General features: G+C 55.1%; 2 protein-coding genes across 4 annotated transcripts in view; both read right to left on the reverse strand.

Moving 5' to 3' along the window:
* The window catches only part of CAMK2A (calcium/calmodulin dependent protein kinase II alpha), a 65,996-nt gene extending 58,920 nt beyond the window's left edge, over positions 1-7,076 (reverse strand). The window contains exon 1 of one of the 3 annotated variants that reach the window (XM_061424033.1): positions 6,828-7,076. In XM_061424033.1, coding sequence (XP_061280017.1) covers positions 6,828-6,889 — 62 coding nt within the window. In that variant the 5' untranslated portion in view covers positions 6,890-7,076. The remainder of the gene's footprint in view (positions 1-6,827) is intronic. The other 2 variants (XM_061424034.1, XM_061424035.1) reach the window with 2 other exon arrangements.
* A 6,255-nt stretch (positions 7,077-13,331) lies between these two features.
* Positions 13,332-20,319, reverse strand: ARSI (arylsulfatase family member I). The gene is made up of 2 exons (XM_061424032.1): positions 19,412-20,319; positions 13,332-15,588 (listed from the first exon to the last, which is right to left on the reverse strand). The coding sequence occupies exons 1-2, from the start codon at positions 19,729-19,731 to the stop codon at positions 14,184-14,186; spliced, it is 1,725 nt and encodes a 574-aa protein (XP_061280016.1). The 5' UTR covers positions 19,732-20,319; the 3' UTR covers positions 13,332-14,183.
* Positions 20,320-21,241: the final 922 nt, after the last annotated feature.

Below are 21,241 nucleotides of genomic sequence, written 5' to 3' on the forward strand. Positions count from 1 at the left end.
GACAAGGGAGCACTCTTCCTTCTGATATTCATATGCAATTGAGGCTATCCTGACCCCTAAACCATCTCCCACTTTGTACTTGTAGCAAAGCCTCTTACCAGACAAGGACAGGGATGCAGGCAAGGAGGGAAACAAGACCCAGCAGTGAGAAGAGGGCTTCCACATGTGTATCTGCTGGAACAGGGCTCAATATTTCCCAAGCCATGTTCATCTGGGGGTAGAGGATCAGTTGACAATGAGAAAGTTCTTTAGGTTGAGCTGAAATCTACCTCCCTGTTACTCTAGACATGTGGCCCTGCTCTGCCCTCCAGAGCCATATAGAGCAGTCTTGTATCATCTCTGGGGCTCAAGATGTCCCTCCAGGGATAAGGGAAGGGAACCCTGAGGGGTCTCTTTTCCCTGCTAGAGTCCCCAGCTTCTTGGCCCTCTCTCACCTGATTTGGCTTCCAGACCTTGGCCACCTGGCCCACCTCCCACCTCTTCTAGACATGCTACAGGTTTTTAATATTCCTTCTAGCCCCCAGGTATCCAAAAGTTGAAGGCAAGGACTTCCTTGGTGGTCCAGTGGCTAAGACTTCATGCTTCCACTTCAGGGAGCACAGGTTCAATACCTAGTCAGGACACTAAGATCCTGCATGCCCCATGGTGTTGCCAAAAAAAAAAAAAAAGTTGAAAGCAACAGAGCATGCCTAAGAAGAGTAAGACCACCAACCCCCTGGAGCTGACACACTCCATCAAAAGACACACCTCAGAGATTTGGCCTGTGCTGTTCCCACTCTGAGAAACACTCTTCCACACTCTTCCCTCTGACCGGCTCTTACTCAGCTGTCACTCCCCAATGTCACTGCCTCAGGGGAGCCTTCCCTGATTCCTCCATCACCCCAACCAGTTGAGGTCTCTTTGTAGCTTATAACCCCATGTTTGTGCTCATAGCCTTTATCCAGTTGCATTTAAATAACAATATCTGAAGTGATTTAGTTAATGTCAGATTTCCACTAGACCGTAAGCCCCAAATGGGCAGAGATGACATAAGTCTGGCATGTGGTACCTGCTGGGCTCAGCCCGAGGCCAGGAACAGAGTCTGTGCTCAGGAAATACTTGTTGAGTGGATGCAAGGGTCACAGACTTGTTCCTCCTTTTATATGACGCTGAGACATCAAGGCCGTCAGTGTTTTCTAGCACAGAAGGTCCCACCAGCCTCACAGCCCCACCTGACATCTTGGTGGGCAGCCAAGTCCCATAGGGACCTAGATCTAGTGCCTGGGCTGGGTCTCAGCAGCCTGTGACATGCCGGGTGGTGGGGCAGAGGTTGCATCAGGTTGGCCTGGGCTGGGAAGCTTCCTACCACACCACAGAGAGGCTCGGAAAAGACCGTGGCACATCAACGTGTGTGTAGGAGGGGTGGACTGTGGCCAAGGGACCAGCGCACAAAAGAGGGAAGGATAGAGAAAAACGGACTAGAGAGATGCAGGGAAGTAAGACAGGGAAGGACAGAGAGAGAAAGACGGCAAAAGCAAGAGAGCGAGAGCAAGGGAGAATGAGAGTGAGATGGTGGCGGCAGGGGGGCAACCCAGAAGCCTACCAGCATCATCTTGCTCTCCCTGCACTGGGAGGTAAGGCTCTTGCTTCATGTCCTGTTGGAGCCAGTATGTCGACACACACACATCCATATGCACCCGTGTGTGTGTGTGCGTGTGTGTTTATGTGCACGTGTGCACTAGCAACAGGATTCAGGCACTGCGTTCCAAGGCTGTGCCCTCACCCTCTGGGAGGGCCGGGGCCCCAGACTGCAGGGATGCTGGCAGCAGTCACCGCGCGCCGTGCAGGGAGGCGGGCAGGCGGGAGCGGGGCTCAGCAGTGTCAGTGTCTCAGCCTGTGTGGGGGCGGCCGCGTGGGGGCGGAGGGCTGCGGCAAGCACCAGCACATGTGCGTGCCTTCCGCTCTGGTGGCTTGGAGGAAGAGTGGGGGAAGGCTATCCCCTTCCCTTGTCCCACTTGCCCCCCAACTTCCCATCCTTAGCCGCTGGCCCCTGAACATCACCTGGCCCCCTACCCTGGCTACCATTGCCACAGGCTCTTCCTGCGGCCTTGGGCAAACTGCGTCTCTCTGGGCATTGGCTCCACCATTGATGCTGTGAGGAGACAATGTCCATGGTCCTCCCAGCTCTGGTGTTCGGGAAGCCTGAAATTTCCCACAGGTGCCTTTCACAGAGGCTAAAGAGGGGAGCAACTCTAACCATGCTTTCCAGCATCTGCAGAAGTGCTCTGATCCCCAGTTCACAGATGGTAAAGCTGAGGTACACCAGGGACAAGGGATCTGGCACAGTCAATTAGAGGCAGAATCATGATGGGAGGATAAGTGACAGTTCAGAGTTCCCTCACCCGCAAGGGCACACCCTTCTTCCCTGGAAGTGTTCCCCAGGCAGGGCACCACGAGGGGCACCCCTTATTAGTCTTCTCTCCATATGCGCGGTGCTGGGGACCTACACGCAAGCCTGAGTGCTGCCACCAGTCCCCTGAGCCAGGTCATTTCACCTTCTCAGACCTCAGTCTGCTCATCTGTAAGATGGGTGAGTAAGTCCTTTCCCTCCCTCAGAGATGAGCTAGTGGGTGGAGAAGTGCCACACTGGCCCCAAAGGGCTATAAAGGTGACAGGTTGTCAGAAGCAAAATAAAAGCACAGTCCTGTCTTTGCGGGGGATAGTGCCTCATGGCACAGGTATTTTCTCTTCTCCGGTATTACACCTAGGATCCTCCTAACAGCCCTGCCAGGAAGAGAGTGGGATTGAGAAACACAACCTGCAGGTGTCAGAGCTTGTGTCCAAGAGCGAAGGAACCTAAGCACCCAGGACCCTGGGCTTCCCCACCTCCACCCCACCCCAGAACAGGGAGCTGCCTCTGGTCTCCAGTGTCCCCCACTGATCAAGCCCAGCCTGAGCCTTGTTCATGATACAAAGCCATGGGGGCTCCAGAGCCAGCTCTTCCCTCTCCTTCGGGCAATCTTGCTGGCCCCTGCAACCCTTTCCCCAGCTCCAACACCACCCTTGAGTCAATTTCAGATCCTTTTCTAAAGAGAAAAGACTGGGTTGTGTGTTCTCTCCAGCCTCCCTCCCTTCTCCCTCCCCCTCTCAAGTAAAATCTCCTTCCCAGGCTCTCTCTGTACAGCCCAGTGATTACACAGGCTGCAGGGTAATTCTGCCTCCCTAACTAACCTCTCCTGGGACTGGGATTCAAAGCCCGGAGAATGTCAAGGGCTAGAGGAGGCATCCTCCTTCTCTATCTCCTGGAATTCACCCCTTCCTCTCCCCGCTGCCCCACCCACCCTGGGTCCTGGTCTTCCAGAAGGTTGGGTCTGCAGGGAGCTCTGACCCTAGCGCCCAGGCCCACTCTGACCCTGGAGCTGGGGGTGCTGCAACCTGCCTCCTGCCTCCAAACAAGCCTCTGTGCTCCTAAGGTCTGTGCTTCTGTTTGCCTCTCCCATGGGAGGAAGGAGGACTGGATGGGTCAAGGAAGGAGGAAGTGAGCTAGTCTCTGGGTTCCCAGAGACAGCCCCACCCCAACCCTCTAGGGAAACTGGAATCAAGTTCCTGGCTTATGTGAATCATATACTGCAGTGGGACCTCCATCCAGGAGCATCAAGAGGCCCTAGAGCATTAATTCTGACCCCAACCCCTCAACCCCCTCAGCTGGCTGCCCCCTAGGCGGGGCAGGAGCCCCTCCTCTGACATCCTCAGCCAGCCCTACCCTAGGGTCCTCGAAGGCCTGCAGTCAGGACCCTGGGCAGGGCGCCAGGAATCCCTCAAGAGGCTCGTGTCCTCCTCCTGTCCTTCTCTGCAGCTGGGAGGCCAGGGCCCTGCAAAAGGAGGTCAAAGGCCCCCATGGCCCCTTGGAGGGCCAGCCTAGCTGCCTCTGGCAGTCATCATGCTGGTGATCTGAAGTGGGTTCCTAGAAATGGGAGCTCAGCTTCCAGGTGGTAACAGCAGTGTCCTGGCTGGCCAGGGCCTTGGGTCACCCCTTGAAGGATGGTCCCTGTAGGCATCTGCGCTGCTCATCCTGACAGAACAGGAGCCTGTCCCATCCCAGACAGCCCGGTGGGTTAAGGGCAGGGCTCAGTCAACCCCTTCTGCCAAGCTGGGCAAACTCCTGTCAAAAAGCAAAGCCCTGGCAGGTGCCAGCCCCCATTTGAGGGCAGTGGTGATCTCAGGGTGCCACAAGCATCACTGTGTCTTCATGAGAACCATCTCACTCCATCCTCCCAGTCCCTCTTTATCTCCAGGTTACAGGTTGTGGGAAACAGGTGCCATGGCCAGCCCAGTGTCATAGCGCTATGGGTGGTAAGGTCCGGGCCTTGTCCCCTGTGCTGGGTGCTGCCACTACCTGGTCATTTGGATTGGAGCTTCGAGTGAATCAGGAAAGCCCTGCCTCCCCAGTGATGCAGCCTGGCCTTTTAAACCCAGGCATCAGAGGGGTAGCGCCTCATCTCCTTTTTTTCCAATACAAGCATCCTCAGGCCCCATCCTTAGGCTTCCTGACATCTGGCGAGTCCTGACCTTGCCCGCATTGTTTCGTAGGTTCAAGCATTTTTCTAGGGAAGATAGACTTTCATCAGATTCCTGGAGGAATATGTGACCTTAAAAAGGTTAAGAGCACTGGTAATTGTGGAAGGAAATTGATCAGATTAGGCCTGGCCATGCCTGCCACCCTCAGTCTTTCTGCCATGGTCACAAAAGGGCTCCAGAAATTCTGCCCATGCCCTGATCCCTGCAAGAGCCCTGGCAGACTGTGGAGCCACGAAGGCTCAAGAAGGCGCTCCCTGCCAAGTCACCACCAGACCACCCAGTCTTCATGATATCCATCTCCTCTTAGGGCAAAACAGCAGTTTTATAAGCGCCTGAGTCACATCTCAACTCCATTTCACTGCACTCTGTGACGCAGTCCTCCCAGAACTGAGCCTTGGTCGCACCCTGAAAGGCAGCGCCCAGCTGATCAGGGAATCCTTGGCTCCCGTGGATGCCGGAACCCAGCTGAGAAGGGGTCCCTGCACAAGTGCGGCAGACAGCCTGGGTCCTCCAGAGCAGCTCCAAACATTTCATTCCTGCTGTCCACACCCCACCCCCAGGACAAAAACACACTCAGAAAGACAGGAAGTCTGCAGACAGGAGTGAGTACACGTCTGCACATGGGTATGTTTCTGTACAAGGGTCTGGTGTATGCCTATAGGTATCAGGATAGCCTGGTGTGCAAGTGTGTGTGTGCATGTGTGTGTGCGGGCAGCCTTCTTGTACACAGTCATGGGCCCACCTCCCACACATATGCAGACACCAGCCTGAGCTCGCACATGCCTTCAGCAGCCACACTCCCACCCGAGCCCATGGGCCCAGGCCTCAAACACACACACATAAACCTTCCCATGGGTATGGACCCCGGTCCACACAGATGTCCATATCCAGACCTCACAGGGACACCAGCCAGCCCAAGTCCCACCTGCGCATCCTTACACAGACATATTTACATACAGCTGACGTGCACACAGCTCCAACCATGTGTACATAAGTGACGCATGTATGCACCTTCGTTCTCATGCAAATCAGCCAACGGACCTCCTTGTGCCGCTTGCATCCATCCACCCCTGCAGGGCACACTTGCATTTTCAGGACTTCCACATAAAGCACACAGCAGTACCTTCCCCCAGGGCACATACACATGAACACTTGCACACCTTTTCAGTGCACGCAAGTGTACCACAGAGTCAGTGCTTACACAACAACACACATCAAAATGCACCTTTGCGTGTGCATACTCAGACCTTACAGCAGCACACACCTGCTTACAGGGTGCCTCTCCCCTGCACTCCTGCTACTATGTCAGGGGCCACCCAGGGCACTGGAGCTGCAGTGCCCATAGGGCAAACTCTGCCTCCGAACTGTACCCCTACTGTGGATCTATCTCCAGTTGCTTCACAAACCTAGCTGGCGGCACCTGGGAGTGCTCCCTGGACACTCCACAATCCATGGGGCTATCCCAAGGGGCTCTCCTCTCCCTCCCCCACCTCCTCCCATCTTTCTCTCCACACCAGTCATCAAAGGCAGGAAATGAGCTCTGAGGCTGGACAACTTTGCCGAGGGACAAGAGCTGGTGCACTCTCACATCACTAGCCCCTGCCTTAGCAGAATCCCCCCTCCCACAGCTCACTGACTGTCTCTCCCCTCCTCCCAACACCCAAGAAGTCTCAACAGTGGCTCAGTTATTAACCCCTGCTGTACCATTGCTCTCACCCTTGGCAGAGCTGGCAGGGGGAAGGTGGGGAGGGGCTGTGCTTATAAAGAGAAGTCGGCCAATCCACACAGCTGCTGTAGGTGCCTAAAGGCAGGAGGAACTACCCAGGAGATGATGAGCTCTCTGTCACCAGAAGTAACCAAGTTGAGGCCAGATGGCCACCTCAAGAAAAAAACCCAACAGAGGATTCCAGCCTTGGACTCAGCTGACTGGGAAAAACCCTTTTAAATCCTGAATTTCTAAGAATCTGTGTGTGCCCAGGTCATGTGCAGTTGTGTGTGTGTGTGTGTGTGTGTGTGTGTGTGTGTGTGTGTTTGCATGCACAGACACTGCCACGCACTGTCAACCCTTCACCTCTACACACACACTCACGCAGCTAGCCTTGGCACATCTTGGCAAACATGCCTGTGCCCAACTCTAGGCACTCTGCACATGCAAGCACCTCCAAGCACATTGTCTCCCTTCCTGTGTGCACGGGAAGCAGTGCAGGTGCCCCCCAACCCATGATGATGAGCCCCCTGAGCCCTCCAGGACTCTCTGAGCTGCAACTCACTTTCCTAGTTCCTCGAAGAGCTGGTACTCTTCCGTGAAGCGGGTGCAGGTGATGGTGGCCATCCTGGCGCTGGGCGGGCAGGCGAGGCTTGGGGCTGTAGGACCAGGACCGGAGCACTGCTGCTCCCAGAACTAGGGGCCACTCGCCTGCCCGTGCTGCCAAGTGCGAACTGAGAACCGGCTTGACTGACGAGCCCCGGGCTTCTGAGCAGAGCACTGTGGCTGCTCACAGCCTCGCGAGCCTTCGTCAGCATCCAGGTCCCCATGGCAACCACCTCCGAAACGCCCTGTTCCCGTTGCCCCGGTAACTGCCTCCCCAACACCTGCCTGCCTTCCACTGCAAAACCTGCTCCCGGATGCCCTGGCCCTACCACACACAATACTGCAGGCCTGTGTGGGCCTGGGGTGGGTGGACCCAGCACCCTCAAGGTGATGGACTTAGGGAGGGGCTGGCAGAAAGGGAAGAGAAACTTAGTCCACAAGTGATCTTCAGTCTTCCCACCACCCCCACTTCTAACTGTGGGGCCCTTGTAACAGACAGGATGGGATTAAGTGGGGCAAAAAGGCAGTTACCATGGTAACGGCCAGTGGGTGCCATGTTCCGGATGGTCCCCAGAAAAGACAGGAAGCAGTTACCCTGGCAACTTCATCTCCTCTGGAGAGACAGGTATTGCCCCGTTGCCCTGGCAACTGCCAGGTTCTAAGGTTTACAGGGAAACGATGGCTAATTCATTGGGATCTCTCTCTCAGTAGATCACTATAGCGTCTGTAACTATCTCTCTGCTCCCTTCTAATTTTTTTTTGCCTCTGCCTCTGTCTTTCTTATTTCGCTCTCTCTCTCTCTGTTCTTTGCCACCTTGTCCATCACACTGGCACTCTAGATAGGGGCAGAAGTGCAGAGGAGCTATTGGGGTTCTGGAGGGAACATCCCTGGCAGCCCACTCATCCCAGCCCCTCTCAGCAATGACAGTCTGCTGTCCCTCAGGTCCCCTCCGGAGGTCTCTTCCTTAGCCACGCTCTTAGCCCAGGCCCCCGGAGGGGCCATAGAGATCTGGTCTCCTGGGTCTCATGTCCCAGTTTCTGCTTGTGCTCCACGTCAAGGTGAAAAAGGCGGAAGCAGCAGTGGGGAGGGGAGCATGGCCTGGCTTGGAGGGGAGTGGCCATGGACCTGCCCTAAAATTCTCATTCCCAAATTTTGTGGGCACATTCCCTGCCAATTTCAACTTTTCAGGGCGGTAACCACATCTATGGCCCCAAGATCTCACCCCAAGACCTGGGGGGTTAAGAAGAAAAGGAACTGGCATTTAAAGATCTGAATTCAATTCCAGTCTTAACATATATTGACTGTGTGATGCTGGATAAGTCACAGCCCCTCTCTGAGCCTCTCACTCCTTTTAGCTGCCACTGGAAAGGAAGGCTGTGAAGACAGAGTAGGCTGAGAGCTATGGAGGCCTTTATGAAATATGTAAACATGAGGCCTCTTTTTAGTTTCTAGAAGCGGCAGAAAGAAGATCTAAAGTGAAACAATGACTGCTGCCATCACTGCAGCTTGAACTCAGAATCTCGGACCCTCACATCCACCTCCTCCATTCAAGCTCCCTTTGCAGCCCTCCATGCCAGCACTTGCCCACAATGACCACACAATAAAAGGATCCAGGATCCCAACTCTCTTGGGTTTCTAGCCCAGCCCTCCTTCAGAATCTCCAAATCGCCTTACTGGTCACCTCACTTAGTAGACACAATTATCTGCTTGTTGGTAATCCCCAACCCCAGCAGACCCCTGACTATACAACCCTAGGTCCCCTAGGACCCCTGAGGAAATCTGGGTACTCTCCAGTTCTGTCCCTCTTCCTGGGCGAGTCAGGAGTGAGAGAGAATGATGGAGTTGACTCTGATGCAGCCACTTCTTCCCAGGAGAGAAACAGGAGGGAGGCAGAGGGGAAGGAGGGGAGGAGAGTCAGGGAGGAGGGGATAAATGGCTTAGCCACTAATTGCACCATTACCACCTTCAGAAAAAGGAAAAACCACTCAGTTTTGTTTCTGTGCACAATATGCTTCCCGCTTTGCCGCCAACGTTGCAATTCAGAGGCAGAGAAGAGAGGCCTTTGCTCAGGGGCTGCACAGCTGGTGGGTAGCGGGCAGGGCACAGAACATACATCTAAAGGCTAGAATCGATCGCAGGTGAGCTGAAGAAAGGCTGCACCACCACCCCTGTATCCCAGACCTGCTAGCCTGTCCCCAGGAGGAGACTGCTTCCACACGTGAAAGCACTGGAACCATCCTTAGCGACCACCGAGGGCACCTGAGTCATTGCCCAGAGGAGAGGAGAGGCAGCGTTGGGCAGTGGTTAGAGTGACTCCATGACCTACAGGCTGTGACTGGGGATGAGAAGCCTAGCTTCTCTGTGCCTTGATTTCTTAATCTGCAAAATAGAGCTAACATTCCCCAGCTCCAAGGCTGTTCTAAGGATTAAATGAGATGAGCACAGTGTCTGACATGCTGTAAATGCTCAAAAGATGGGAAATGATTCTTAGGAAGAAATTCAAAAGTCACTCCCTCTTCATACTGCTCCCTCTGAATCATGGAAGAACACATCACACATCACTCCAGGTGCCATTCTCTGAGTTCCCACTGGAGCTGAGCTCAGGTTTGGACATCACCTTGCCTGTCCTGGTTTGCAGCATTCCTGCAGAACAAAGGACTGGGGCAGGAGAACAGGCCCAGCATGTCAGGTACTAACTAACAATGCTGCTTTAGAAATTAACAAACAGGACAAAAGGGAATTGTGCCCTGAGGTTGTATTAATGAGGGTCTAATGTTCTGAATAAAGGAGGTGATAGTCCAGCTTGGCTTCGAGCTGACCTGAGCCTCTCCCTTCTCCTCACTCCTTCCTTGCTCCCCTTGAGCCCTTCCTTCTCAGGTATCCCTGTCTTTCCTCTTCCTTTTTATCCCTTTTCCAAGTTTCTGTCTCCCTTCCTCTCTTTCTGTCAGTTTCATTCAGTTTCTTCCTCCCTGTGCTGGCCTGGACCCTGTGCACACGGTCCTAGGGGATGGGCAGGACCCAGGCTGTAGGGTCCTGATGCTGCAGAGATGACTGGAGAGGATGGAGAGGGAGGAAGAAAATGGAGAAGAGGAAAAGGTCTCCTTGGCAACTCCTTGTTATACACACACACACAAACACACCTCCGAACTTTCAAAGGCCTCGAACATGGGTGTGGGCACTGCCTCAGACAGGCAACCCCCATCTTGACTGTAACAACCACCCTGCTGAGGAGGCACGACTGCTAATTCACTGCTTCCCCTGTGCCCGAGAGGCTGGTAGCTGTGCCCAGTGGTGGCGGACAGCGAGGAGCCAGCCCTGCCTGCGTGGTGCTGAGCGCACAAGATTGATTGCATCAGGGGGACTGTTTCTGCCAGACTCCCCATTCCCCAGGGAAGCGGCAGGCAGGAGAGCCCGCATGTGCGCCCCCCCAGCTGCAACTTGCATGCAGTACACAAGAGCAGGCCTGCTTGCCACAGCCTGGTGGCCAGGGGTGGATGCTCTGGAGGGTGCTGAGCTTGGCTCCTACACGCTAGGGTAGGGAACAGGAACACAGGCTGTACATAGGGAGCAGGGCCAAATTCCTGGGTCACAGGAGTGGGTGACAGCTGACTCACGTGCACCTTCCAGAGCCCCTACACGAGCTCACATGCACATGCCCGAGTGCCTCAGGGTCCTGCAAGGCCTGGGCAGGCACCATAGAAAACGTGCCATCCACATGGTCCCCGTGAGGCCTGTCCCATTAAGGGCAGTGAGCATGGGGGCAGAATCAGTGGAAAGTGGGCCAAGACAGCAATGAGCCTACAGAGGGTCTGGGTGGAGAGTGATCTGGTTCGTTAACTGCAGTGAGTAATGCCAGCCTCGCACGCAGAAGGGAGAGGAGGCAGGGGTCAGGCCCTGTGCCTTGAGGTGTCCCACAGAGGTGGCACTCCTTGCAGGGGAGAGGGAAGCAGGGAACCAAGAGACAGAGGACAACAGCTACTGGGCCCAGGTTTGCACAGCACAACCTGCGGCTTGAGGACCCAAGTTCTAGTCCTGCTGTTGGCAGTGAGTGCTTATGGCAGTTCTTTCCCACTGAGACCTCCGTTTCTTCCTGAGAAATGTAAAGACAAGATGTTCCTTCACTGACTCCAAGGACATGAAAAATAGTTCTTTCCACTTTAGAGCCAAGCCCTGTGCTAAGCACTTTACATATTGCACTATTTTTATACCTCACAACAAATGTCCATGAGATTGGTACAATCATCGCCTGCTTTGCAGAGATGTGGCAAGACCTACTAGTCGAGGATCTGTTTGACTTCAGCACCCCTGCCCTGTTTGTAGGACTTCACTAGGGCAGGACAGGCCCAGAGTCAGCCCCATCCCCTTATAGACAGGGGACTAAGGCCCAGAGAGAGGAAGCCGCCTTCATGCAGTCGCCGAAGTCAGGAGCTGTCAGGATGACAATCCCGAACACCTGACTCCCACCACAGTGCTCCTTCCCTTATCCTCCTCTGCCCCGCTCTTTCCTGCAGTCAGGGCTACTTGCCTAGGTCCCAAGGTGCCCAATAGGCACCAATAGAAAGGAGGACATGGAGCCAAGGCCCAGCAGGGGATGTGCCCAGAGCCCTGCTCCTCCAGCCAGGTTGGGGTTCTCTCCTGGCTCCCAGGGGCCTGGTCATCCCTGCCCAAGACACCACAGACAGAGCGCAGCTCGGACAGGGCCGCCCCTGGCTCTGACCCACCTGGCTGGCAGATCTGTGGCTGTTTGGTCCAGTCAAGGGGAAAAGAGGGGAACTGTCTGGCATCTCTGGGCCCCACTCCCCCCAGATCTATGACCAGGGGCCAGAGCTGCCTCTGGTCTGCCCACCCTTCTACCCCTCCCTGCCACAGGTGCTGCAAGAATCTGCCTGGGAATGCCATTCAGAGGCCTGGCACAGAATCCAGACCCAGGTGCCCTGGCTGCAGGGGAAGATAGGAGCCATAGGGAGTAGGAGGAAGGGGACTGGGCAACATGCTCCTTGCTGGGCAGAGCAGAAGCCATGGCAAGCAGGTTGAGCCTCTCATCACATTGCCCTGAGCCCTGAGTTCCTCCTTATCCTGAGACCCTCCACCAGTCCCAGGCCCCAGTCAGCTACCAGCACCCTGGTTAGGTAGGCTTGGGGTCTGCTGGGCCATGGACAGGGTCACAGGCTGAACTTGAGTGGGGCTCCTGGCCTGTTTGCTGGTTTCTGGGTTGGGCAGGAGACTGAGGCTGATGAGCTCTAGGCTGGGTTGAAGATAAGATTGGTCCTCCTTCTCAGGGCAGCAGGAGTGGGCACCAGCCCCAAGCCCCCGTCCCGGGTGGGGCCTACATGTTTAGGGCCCAGTGGGCCACAGAGGGGATGCCTTGATGCCTAGGAACAAGTAGAAATAGGCCTTTTATGGTCCTGCACTTGTGGCCCCCAAAGGCAGAGAAGTAGGGCTGGTTGAAGCTGGAGGCGGGGCTGCTCAGACAGAGACAACTCAGCACACACGAGAGGCCTCTGCTCAGCTGGTATGAGCCTGGGGCAGCAGGGGAGTCCTGGCTCCATGCCACTCTGGAAGGGCCCAGCCCACACAACTGGGACAAGGGTCCTGCAGAGCCGCGATATTTCAGGTAAGTGGCAGACCACAGATGAGCCAGCCCTGGGGAATGCTGGACCTGGGACTGCAGAGTTCCCCTCCAGAACAGGCGGAAACGCTGAGGGTGGCTGGAACCCAGAGGCCTCAGCTGGTCGTGGCCCCTGACTCATCACGACCCAGGCACTGACAATCTGGAGACAGAGAAGGGTTCTGGTTGAGGGAAGCCAGAATAGGGAAACGAGAGCAGGGCTGGGGGGAAGGGGCCCAGAACATGGAGGTCACCTCCACTGTGCAGCCGCAGCTGGACCATCACTCCTGGGCTCAGCCACACTGCAGTAGGCCTACCAGCCTGCCACCAAGTCTTGAACCCCGCTCACTGCACCGCACCCACCCCACCCCACCCCACCCCACCCGTCCCGCTCATCCACATGCTGACGAGTCCTAACAGGCCTCCTTTGCCAGAGACAAAAATAACTATTTTCAAAATTCACAGCAGGGCTTTCGCCTACACACACTGCACGGACTGGAAGCTAAAGGGAGATATGCAGAACGCAGTGTGCAGATAGAGGCCGCTACCCAGCCAGCGAGCCCTGAAACCCCCACGCCCTCCTCCCCACCGCCCAGCCCGTGTCCCCCAACATACACACACGCCCAGTGGTGCCCAGAACACCTAGGGGGAGGGTTCTCAGTTCATTCGCTGTACACAGGGACAGTGAGGTCCAGAGGGGGTCCGAGGCCACACAGAGGATCTGGGGCAGGCCTGGGCCAAAACCCATATGTTTTGTCCCCTGGACAATACCCAGGACAATGGTGAGCTCACACCTGGCCCAGGACACACGTGCACACACCCACACCAGCTCACAACAGCACTGCAGCCCTTGCTTCTGTGTTCCTGCCTTTTAATCAAGTTCACGGCTTCCTCTACAACCATTACTGCGGCCGGTTCTCTACAGGCCTGTGAGGTAGGCAAAGCCAGGGCTAAAATTCCCTTGTGCAGGTGTGGAATTCGAGGCCCAGGAAAGAGGACTGGGCCCAAGGTCAGAGCAGAACCCCGATGCTCTGACGGTTGGTGCGGGGCTCTTTGCACAGTTGCTTCCACTCTTTTAGATCCTGCAGCAGCTAAGAGCCAGGCCCAGTCCTCCCCTTCCCTCCCAGGAAGGGGAGCTCACCACCACCAGTCTGTCCCCAGGACTGACCCAGGTCTCGTGAGGAGCCAGGAAGGTCCCAGGTCCCTGCACCTCCAACCTCAGTACTCAGGGCATGGCTTCAGACAGAGGTCAAGATCATGATGCCGCAGCTCGGGTCCAGGCCTGGAGCTGCCTCTGGGTGGCCCCTCACCCAGGAAGTACCACAAAGGTTCAGGGTTCAAGAGCAAGGCCTTAAGTGAGCTAGGCGGTGACAAAGTCGGTGGGAACTTCACCGTGGTCTCAGGCACCAGATCCACACCACAGAGTGACAAAGTCATTAGAGCTCATTCTCCAGATGAGGGAAATGAGGCTCAGAGAGCTCATGCAGGTCACCCAAGGTCACAGAGCAAGTCAACAGAGAGGCACGACTGGGACCCCGGGCATCCCAGTCTTGTTTATTCTCCCCCAAGCCCCAAACCAAGCTACCCACCCTTCAACTGAGAGACTGTATGGCCTCCATTTCCCTGAGGAGGAGGACTTGACTGGAAGCCCCTCCCTGGTGAGGAACAGGGCCAGCTTGCATGGGAAAGTATCTCAGCCCCACCCATCAGATCCGATGGGACATCAGTCTGGTGTTGAGTTTACGGAAAAAGGATCTCAGCTTGCAAATCTTGCATTTTTTCTTGCGTCGCCCCCTGGACTGGCTTTGAGCCCTGCCTTCCTCCTCTTCTTCATCTTCTTCCTCATCACTGGCCCAAGGCCCCCATGCACCCCCATTAAAGTCAGGATGGGCCCGGGGATTCTCAGCTGGGTATCGCACGGGGATAGCTGTGCGGTTATAGTCCACCAAGCGGGCCAGCAGGGCTCGGACCACATCCGGCCGCTGGCCAGCGAGGTCCTCCCGTTCGTAGGGGTCAGCACTGATGTTGAACAGCCACACGGCCTGGCGGGCACTGGCCATCCTCTCCAGGTTCCACCAACTGCCAGGGAAGGCGGCCAGCGTCTGGGGAGGGATCCAGTCACCATAGCCGGGGTCTCCTGTCAGCAGCTTCCACTCGCCCACGCGGATGGCGGCCTGCACAGCGGTATTCCAAATGCCGAAGCCGCCCTCCAGGGAGCCGTGCCGTGCATGGTTGTAGAGTGGGTCAATGTTGTGCAGAATCTCCGTGCGTGGTGAGGCCCGGCCCTCGCTGATGGCTGGCCACACATCATAACCGTCCAGCCCATCAGCTGCCGAGGCAGTGCCCCCTGCCAGAGCCACCAGGGTTGGGTACCAGTCAGTGATGTGCACCAGTGCCCGGCTTGTCCGTCGCTTTCTCTTGAGCAGGGGGCTGTGGACAAAGCCCAGGCCCCGCACACCCCCTTCCCAGTAAGTGCCCTTGCGTCCTCGCAGCGGCCAGTTGCTGCCCCCCGAGAAGGTCTGGCCGCCGTTGTCACTGGAGAAGATGATGACGCTGTTGTTGTAGAAACCATGGCGCTTGAGGGCCCAGGTGATGTTGCGCACGGCCTCATCCATGCAGGTCACCATGGCCGCGTACTTCCTCCGCGCCACATTGCCCATGGTGCGGTAGCGGTACAGGTACTCGCGCGGGGACTGCAGAGGCGTGTGGACCGCCTGGAAGGCCACGTAGAGGAAGAGGGGCTGCCGGGGGCTGTGGCTGGCTAGGATGTGGCTGACGCGCTGGGCGTAGAGCAGAGTTGAGTACTGGCCGCTGAGCCCCCAGGCCACATTCTCACCCTCGTGCAGGTCGAAGCCGCACACCCCTGGGCCGTCACAGTTGTCATAGGTGTAGTAGTCCACGTTGCCTGTGAGCGAGCCCAGGAAGGTGTCAAAGCCCCGGCGCGTGGGCAGGCACTCCTTCCGGTAGAAGCCCAGGTGCCACTTGCCCACCATATGGGTAGAATAGCCCAGCTCCTGAAGCTTCTGGGGCAGTGTCACCTGGTCCAGGGGCAGGCAGTTGGGCTGCCGAGGGCGGATGATGGAGTGCTGAAGTCCTGTGTGGATCTGGTATCTGGCAGGAAGAGGGGAGGACACAGAAATCACTGGTGAGGCAGAAACCACTGTTCTGGCTCCCCAACCTCCAACACTCACTCCGAGGTGGGCTCAGGTGCCAGCACTACTGGCAAGAACAGTAAAGTAACCAGTGCTGTGCTGTGCTTAGTCGCTCAGTCATGTCTGGCTCTTTGCAACCCCATGGACTGTAGCCTGCCAGGCTCCTCTGTCCGTGGGGATTCTCCAGGCAAGAATACTGGAATGGGTTGCCATGCCCTCCTCCAGGGGATCTTCCAAACCCAGGAATCGAACCCAGGTCTCTCACATTTCAGGCAGATTCTTTACCAACTGAGCCACCAGGGAAGCCCAACAATACTGGGACGAGTAGCCTATCCCTTCTCCAGGGGATCTTCCCAACCCAGGAACTGAACCAGGGTCTCCTGCATTGCAGGAGGATTCTTTACCAGATGAGCTACCAGGGAAGCCCAGTAGCTGTTATCAAATTTGCCCAGCACTTCAAATGCATTAGCTCACTGAACCCTCAAAATCAACTGAAGCAGGTATTTGTCATCTTACAGATGAGGAGGTTGGAGCCCAGAGAGGTTAAGCCACTCAAGCAGTATCACACAGCTAGGAAGCTGGGGAGTTAAGAGTTGAACCCAAGCTAATCATGATAACAACAATAACAAAGGCTGGTGCCAAGCACTTGTTGTATGCTCAGTATTGCGGTGCTATGCCCTTTATAGGAATTATCTTACTAAATCCTCACTTTAACCTAGGGGGTGCCTATCATTATTATTTTCATGTCCCAAATAAGAAAACGGAGGCTCAGTAAATTAAATCATTTAACCAGCGAGTCACACAATTAGTAACTAGAATTGGGATTTGTATCCCCAACAGTTTGACTCCAGATTTCAGAGTCCCTACATTCTAAGCCCCCTAACTTGTTATGGGGTCTAGAGCAACTCCTACTCTCCTAAGAAAACTCCTATCCACTCTTAAAAGTCCAGCCCAAATGTTACCATCACTATAAACATTCTTACTCAAAGAATGAGCCACTTTTGCTGTTGGGTTCTTACAGCATTAAGTACAAACCTTCACTGGTTCAGCTTAGCCATAGGATTCTACTTGGCTGTACATACATGTTCTTGGGCCCAGTGATATTTAATGAGACTGCCCCTTATTCCTCTTTGTATTCCTAGTGCTCCGGAGATGTTTCAAGGACACTTAATTACTTATGAAATGGATGAATGAAGAATGACACTCAAAGGATTTTAGAACCAGAGGGACTCAAATCATTTTCTAGTTTATTCATCTCAACTTAAAAAGAAATTAAGGTTCAGAGGAAGGGAAGACTTCGTTTAAGTTCACTCAGTGGTCAGGAGCAGAGCCAGGATTTGAACATAAAGCCAATCAGAGTCCCCAAACACAGACCCTTTTCTGGTAAATTAGGCCGCCACTTCTTTCCCCCATGGAGGCCCCAGTTAGCTCATGTGAGGAGTGAGCTGGTTGGAATGGGACACATGTAAAAACCTTCCAGCTCCCAAATGTTATGAGACCAGTTCTCAGGTGCCTGCCTGCAAGTTTATGTGGCCCTGAGATCCAGGTCACTCACAGGCTAACACCCTGAGGCAGGAGCAAACGGTGAGCAGAACTCTTCATTCCCCATTTATTCATTTCTATCCCATTTCTTCTTCTGTGGTCAAGGTGTCCATGTTATCTGCTTAGAGTGTCGCCTTCACTCAAGCTTACAAGCCCCAGACTAAGTGAGAAGCCTGGAACTTCACAAGTGTATTAGAACCCCACACCTTTTTCTCACTCCTAGGCATCCAAGTTAAGCCAGTCATGACCTAAATTCCTGATACCTTTAAGCTGGTCACTGGGGTGCATTTTTCTGTTTTGGTTTCCTTATCGTAAAGCTGTTTTGGTTGTCAGCTATTATTAGCTACTACTGCCATTTTAAACACTATAGGCTGCACACACTATTTCACTTACTTTGCCTAAGTAACCTACAGTGAAGACTGTTATTACCTCCATTCCACTGATGATAAAACTGAGGCTCCCAAGAGTGCAGCAACAGGCCCAAGTTCAAGACGGCTGGCAAGCAGGAGCGCTGAGCTTTGAGCCCAGGTCTCACACTCAAAATCTATCAGTGATGTGGCCTCTGCAGACCCTGGGTTAAGCTAATGAACGATTAGATTTGATACAAGAAGTACCCAAGGGCCCCGAGTGGTAGCAGGCCTCTTTTTCGCAGAGGCTGGACACCATAGAACCCTGCTTGATAAAGTGGGTGGGCCAGCTAAGAGTCACTAGTCTGTCTGTAAGTGAGTAACATGGGAAACTGGCTCTCTCCAGCTTTACCAAACACGGCTGGATGCACTAACAAACACTAATGAGAGTAGTCACCATCAGTCAGATGGAGCCAGCTAGCTGCAGGGGGCGGAGGGCAGACACTGCCCGGCCATGCTCAGCTAACTTTGCAGATGCGGGTGGGGGGGTGGAGAGGTGGCAGGGCTGGAACGCTGCCCTGCATGCTGCTCATTCCCCTGCTTAAACCAAAAGTCATCTCTCGGAGAGAAATGCTAACTTGTGCACCACTCTTAGGAATGCAGATTCCTCCTCCCTCTTCTGGAAGCCGGCTAACATTGGGTCTTTACTGTCAGCCCTCACCCCCAACTCATACACTCGTGCCCCTTCCTCTTTCCGATTCTCTCTCTCAGTTCCTAGAGCTAAATGCTAAGTGCCAGGTTGAAGAAAGAAAAGGCACCTATTTGATTCCCAGCTCCAGGGCCCCTCTAAGCACCTGGCTTCTCAGCCTTCTCTCCTACCCATCCCGAAGCTGGGCACAGGCACGGAGTTTGGCCCTCCCTGATTCTGTGACTCAGTTTCTCCCATCCAGGAAACAGGAAGACTATGGCTCTGGTTTCTGAGATCATGCTAGTGGCTTCTGGATGGAATTTGGGAGAAAGCACGCCTTGGACCCCATCCAAGGAGGATTAACTTCAGCCTTGCCAAAGGATTTTCTCCTAAGTGGCCAGAGTTTGCCTTCCACACACCCACCTCCTGTTTCCCTGCTCTATTAATCCTGTAATCCTACCACCTTGCCTGTGGACAACTCCTTATGGAGAAAGCAGCACGTCTCCTTGGGGCTCCCAGCCAACTTGGGAGGATTTTACAGATGAAAAAACAGAGGCTTTGAGAAATGAAGTAACTAGCCTAAGGCTACACAGGTCAGGCATCCTGTGTGTGCCTTTCTCCTCCACCTATCCATTCCTTGGCTTCCTCCCAATGTCATCATTAAACAATTTGGAGGCCCTAAACCTTCCAGTAACATAGAGGCTGCCATTTATTGATAAGCAAGCAGCCTATATGCAACTGGTTCCATCTTCACCACTCTTTTTCAAGATTAAAAACTGTTCTTCACCCCATTTTATGGACAAGAAAACTGAGGCTTAGAGAAGTTACATACCCTGCTCAGGGCCTCAGGGTATGTAAATATTAACAGAAGCAACATTCAAACCTAGATGTCAGAGGCTTCCATGTTCCTCTAACAAAGAGATGATCAGATGTCTCCTTCACATGGTGTGGAGTCTGAATGTCCTAGAACATCAGAGGGAGAAGATCCCCAAAGATGATCCAACCCATTCAGTGTACAGGTAGGGAAACCGAGGCCCGGAAAGGGCAAAGGTCTTTACTAATGATCACACAGTCAACTGGAGACAGAACTGGCTGTGAGCCGGGGCTTCCCAGCTCCCAGTGGTGTAAATGTCAGTACAAAGTGAAACCTACAGCTGGGTTTATTTGGGGCTTGGACCGGCATCAGTGGCTTGGGTCATGCTTACCTGCCGGTGAGAAGTTGGCTCCGTGAAGGCGTGCAGATGGGCTGGATATAATAATTCTCCAACTTGACACCCTCGGCTGCCAGGCGGTCCAGGGTGGGGGTTTCGATATCTGAGCCATGATAGCCCACGTCGTGGTAGCCCTGGTCGTCGGTGAGGATGAATATGATGTGGGGAGGCTGCGGTGGAGCAGCCGAGGGGTGCTCCACGCCAGCCTCCGCGGGCGCGTCGGCCACCAAGCTCGGCTTGGCCCAGTCCCAGGACAGGTAGCCGAAGCCGAGCAGGCTGACTAGAGAGAAGCCGGTGAGGGCTTGCATCGCCATGCCGGCCCGTGCGTCCCGGCGCGCAGCGCTCCCAGGGCCGCACCGCCTCGCGCGCCCAGGGCGCACGGCCCGCACGCCCGCCGGCCGACTGGCCCGGACGCTGCTAGAGCGCTCAGCGTCCCCGGGGGGCGACCCAGCGGCCGGTCCGGGACTGGCTGGACGATGAGGCCAAACCTGCGCGGCCGCAGCGGGGCGCTCTGAGGAGGTCAGGCCCGCGACCAGCAGTCTCCCGCCGCCCCAGCGCCCGCCCTGCGCCGCTCGTGTCCCTCTCCCCTAGTTCAGCCAGGCCAGCCTGAGACACGGTGTGGCGGCTTCCAAAAAGTGCTCTCGACCATTCTCTGACTCCCCTCTTCGTTCTAGCCCTTGATTTCTCCCGCCTCCTAATTTCTCTCGCCTCTGCTTTCCCTCTCTCTTCCTCCCGACCCTCCAGCCCCCTGCCCGGCCTCTCGCCCCGCCCGGAGTCGGGAGAACTGTCGGCTCCCCTTAGGGAGGTGGGCAGGACCCCAGAGGAGAAGGGGAGGGAGGCACGGGTTGGGCGGGTCTGTGGGGGACACCGCGGGAGAGAATGAGAAAAAGTTGTAACATCTGCCGGGGCCGAGCCCCAGGTGGAGGGGCGGGGCGTCCAGCGGCGGCTCCGCCCCCGGGCGGGAAGCCCAGGCCGACTGGGCCCTCTGGCTCTAGCCTCCGCCCTGGCCCAGACTGGGGAAAGGAGGGAGGGGGGCTGCTTGGAATTCGATGGAATAGCTCTGGAATGGCCTGGTCAGACATTCCTCGATCATGGAGTCTTAGCTTATCCGAGCGCCAGTCCTGGAAGGGATGTGCATCATTTTCTATTCCAACCCGGTCAGCCCACCACTGGAGACACTCAGGCCTGGACATGGCCAGAAACTCGTCTAAATCACAAACAAATTGGTGGCTTCTTCCGCGGGGCTCACAGTGGCTGTCTGAAGTAGCAGTAGAGACAGCAGTGGAGAATAGGGAAGGCTTTGCCACTTACCAGGGTCTGAAAATCGGGAAACTAGGTGCTGGCCTTGCAGGCTTACCTCTCTCCTCAACCTCTCCCCCTCCTCATTCTTCAGTTGACAGCTAAACTGGCAGCACTAGTATCCAGAGGACAGGAGCTGTTGTACACATCTCATTATCCCCAGGCTCCAGAAGCTCCATCAGTACGGGTATCGTTGGGATGAACAAGTGAATGGGCCTCGAGGGTCACCCAGGCCAGTACCCATTCAGAAAATCTCTGTACCAGGAGAGGCAAGCTTGGGGGACTCCTGAGCCAGGCAAGTATCACACATGAGTCAAGCAGAGAGGCTGCTGTGTTGCCAGAGAAAGGCAGGGGCCGCACGGGGCAAAGGACCTCAGCCTTGAGTCCAGCTGACCTTCGTTATGCAAGAATGTGGACCAGTGTTTCCAGATATTCTGATTTTCTAAGAACACCCAAATCTAGATTGTTATGAGAAATATTCCGATTGTTAAGAGCTAGTAACTCATTTAAAGCCAAATCAAAGCA

This window comes from Bos javanicus, chromosome 7 (genome assembly GCF_032452875.1).
Source record: "Bos javanicus breed banteng chromosome 7, ARS-OSU_banteng_1.0, whole genome shotgun sequence".
In the NCBI taxonomy this organism is placed as follows: domain Eukaryota; kingdom Metazoa; phylum Chordata; class Mammalia; order Artiodactyla; family Bovidae; genus Bos; species Bos javanicus.

Excerpts from the sequence above, each read along its gene's own strand:
- ARSI (XM_061424032.1), bottom strand. The coding sequence starts at position 19,731 with ATGGCGATGCAAGCCCTCACCGGCTTCTCTCTAGTCAGCCTGCTCGGC. Across the intron at positions 15,589-19,411 it reads AGCCAACTTCTCACCGGCAG|ATACCAGATCCACACAGGAC; the intron begins GTAAGCATGACC and ends TCTTCCTGCCAG.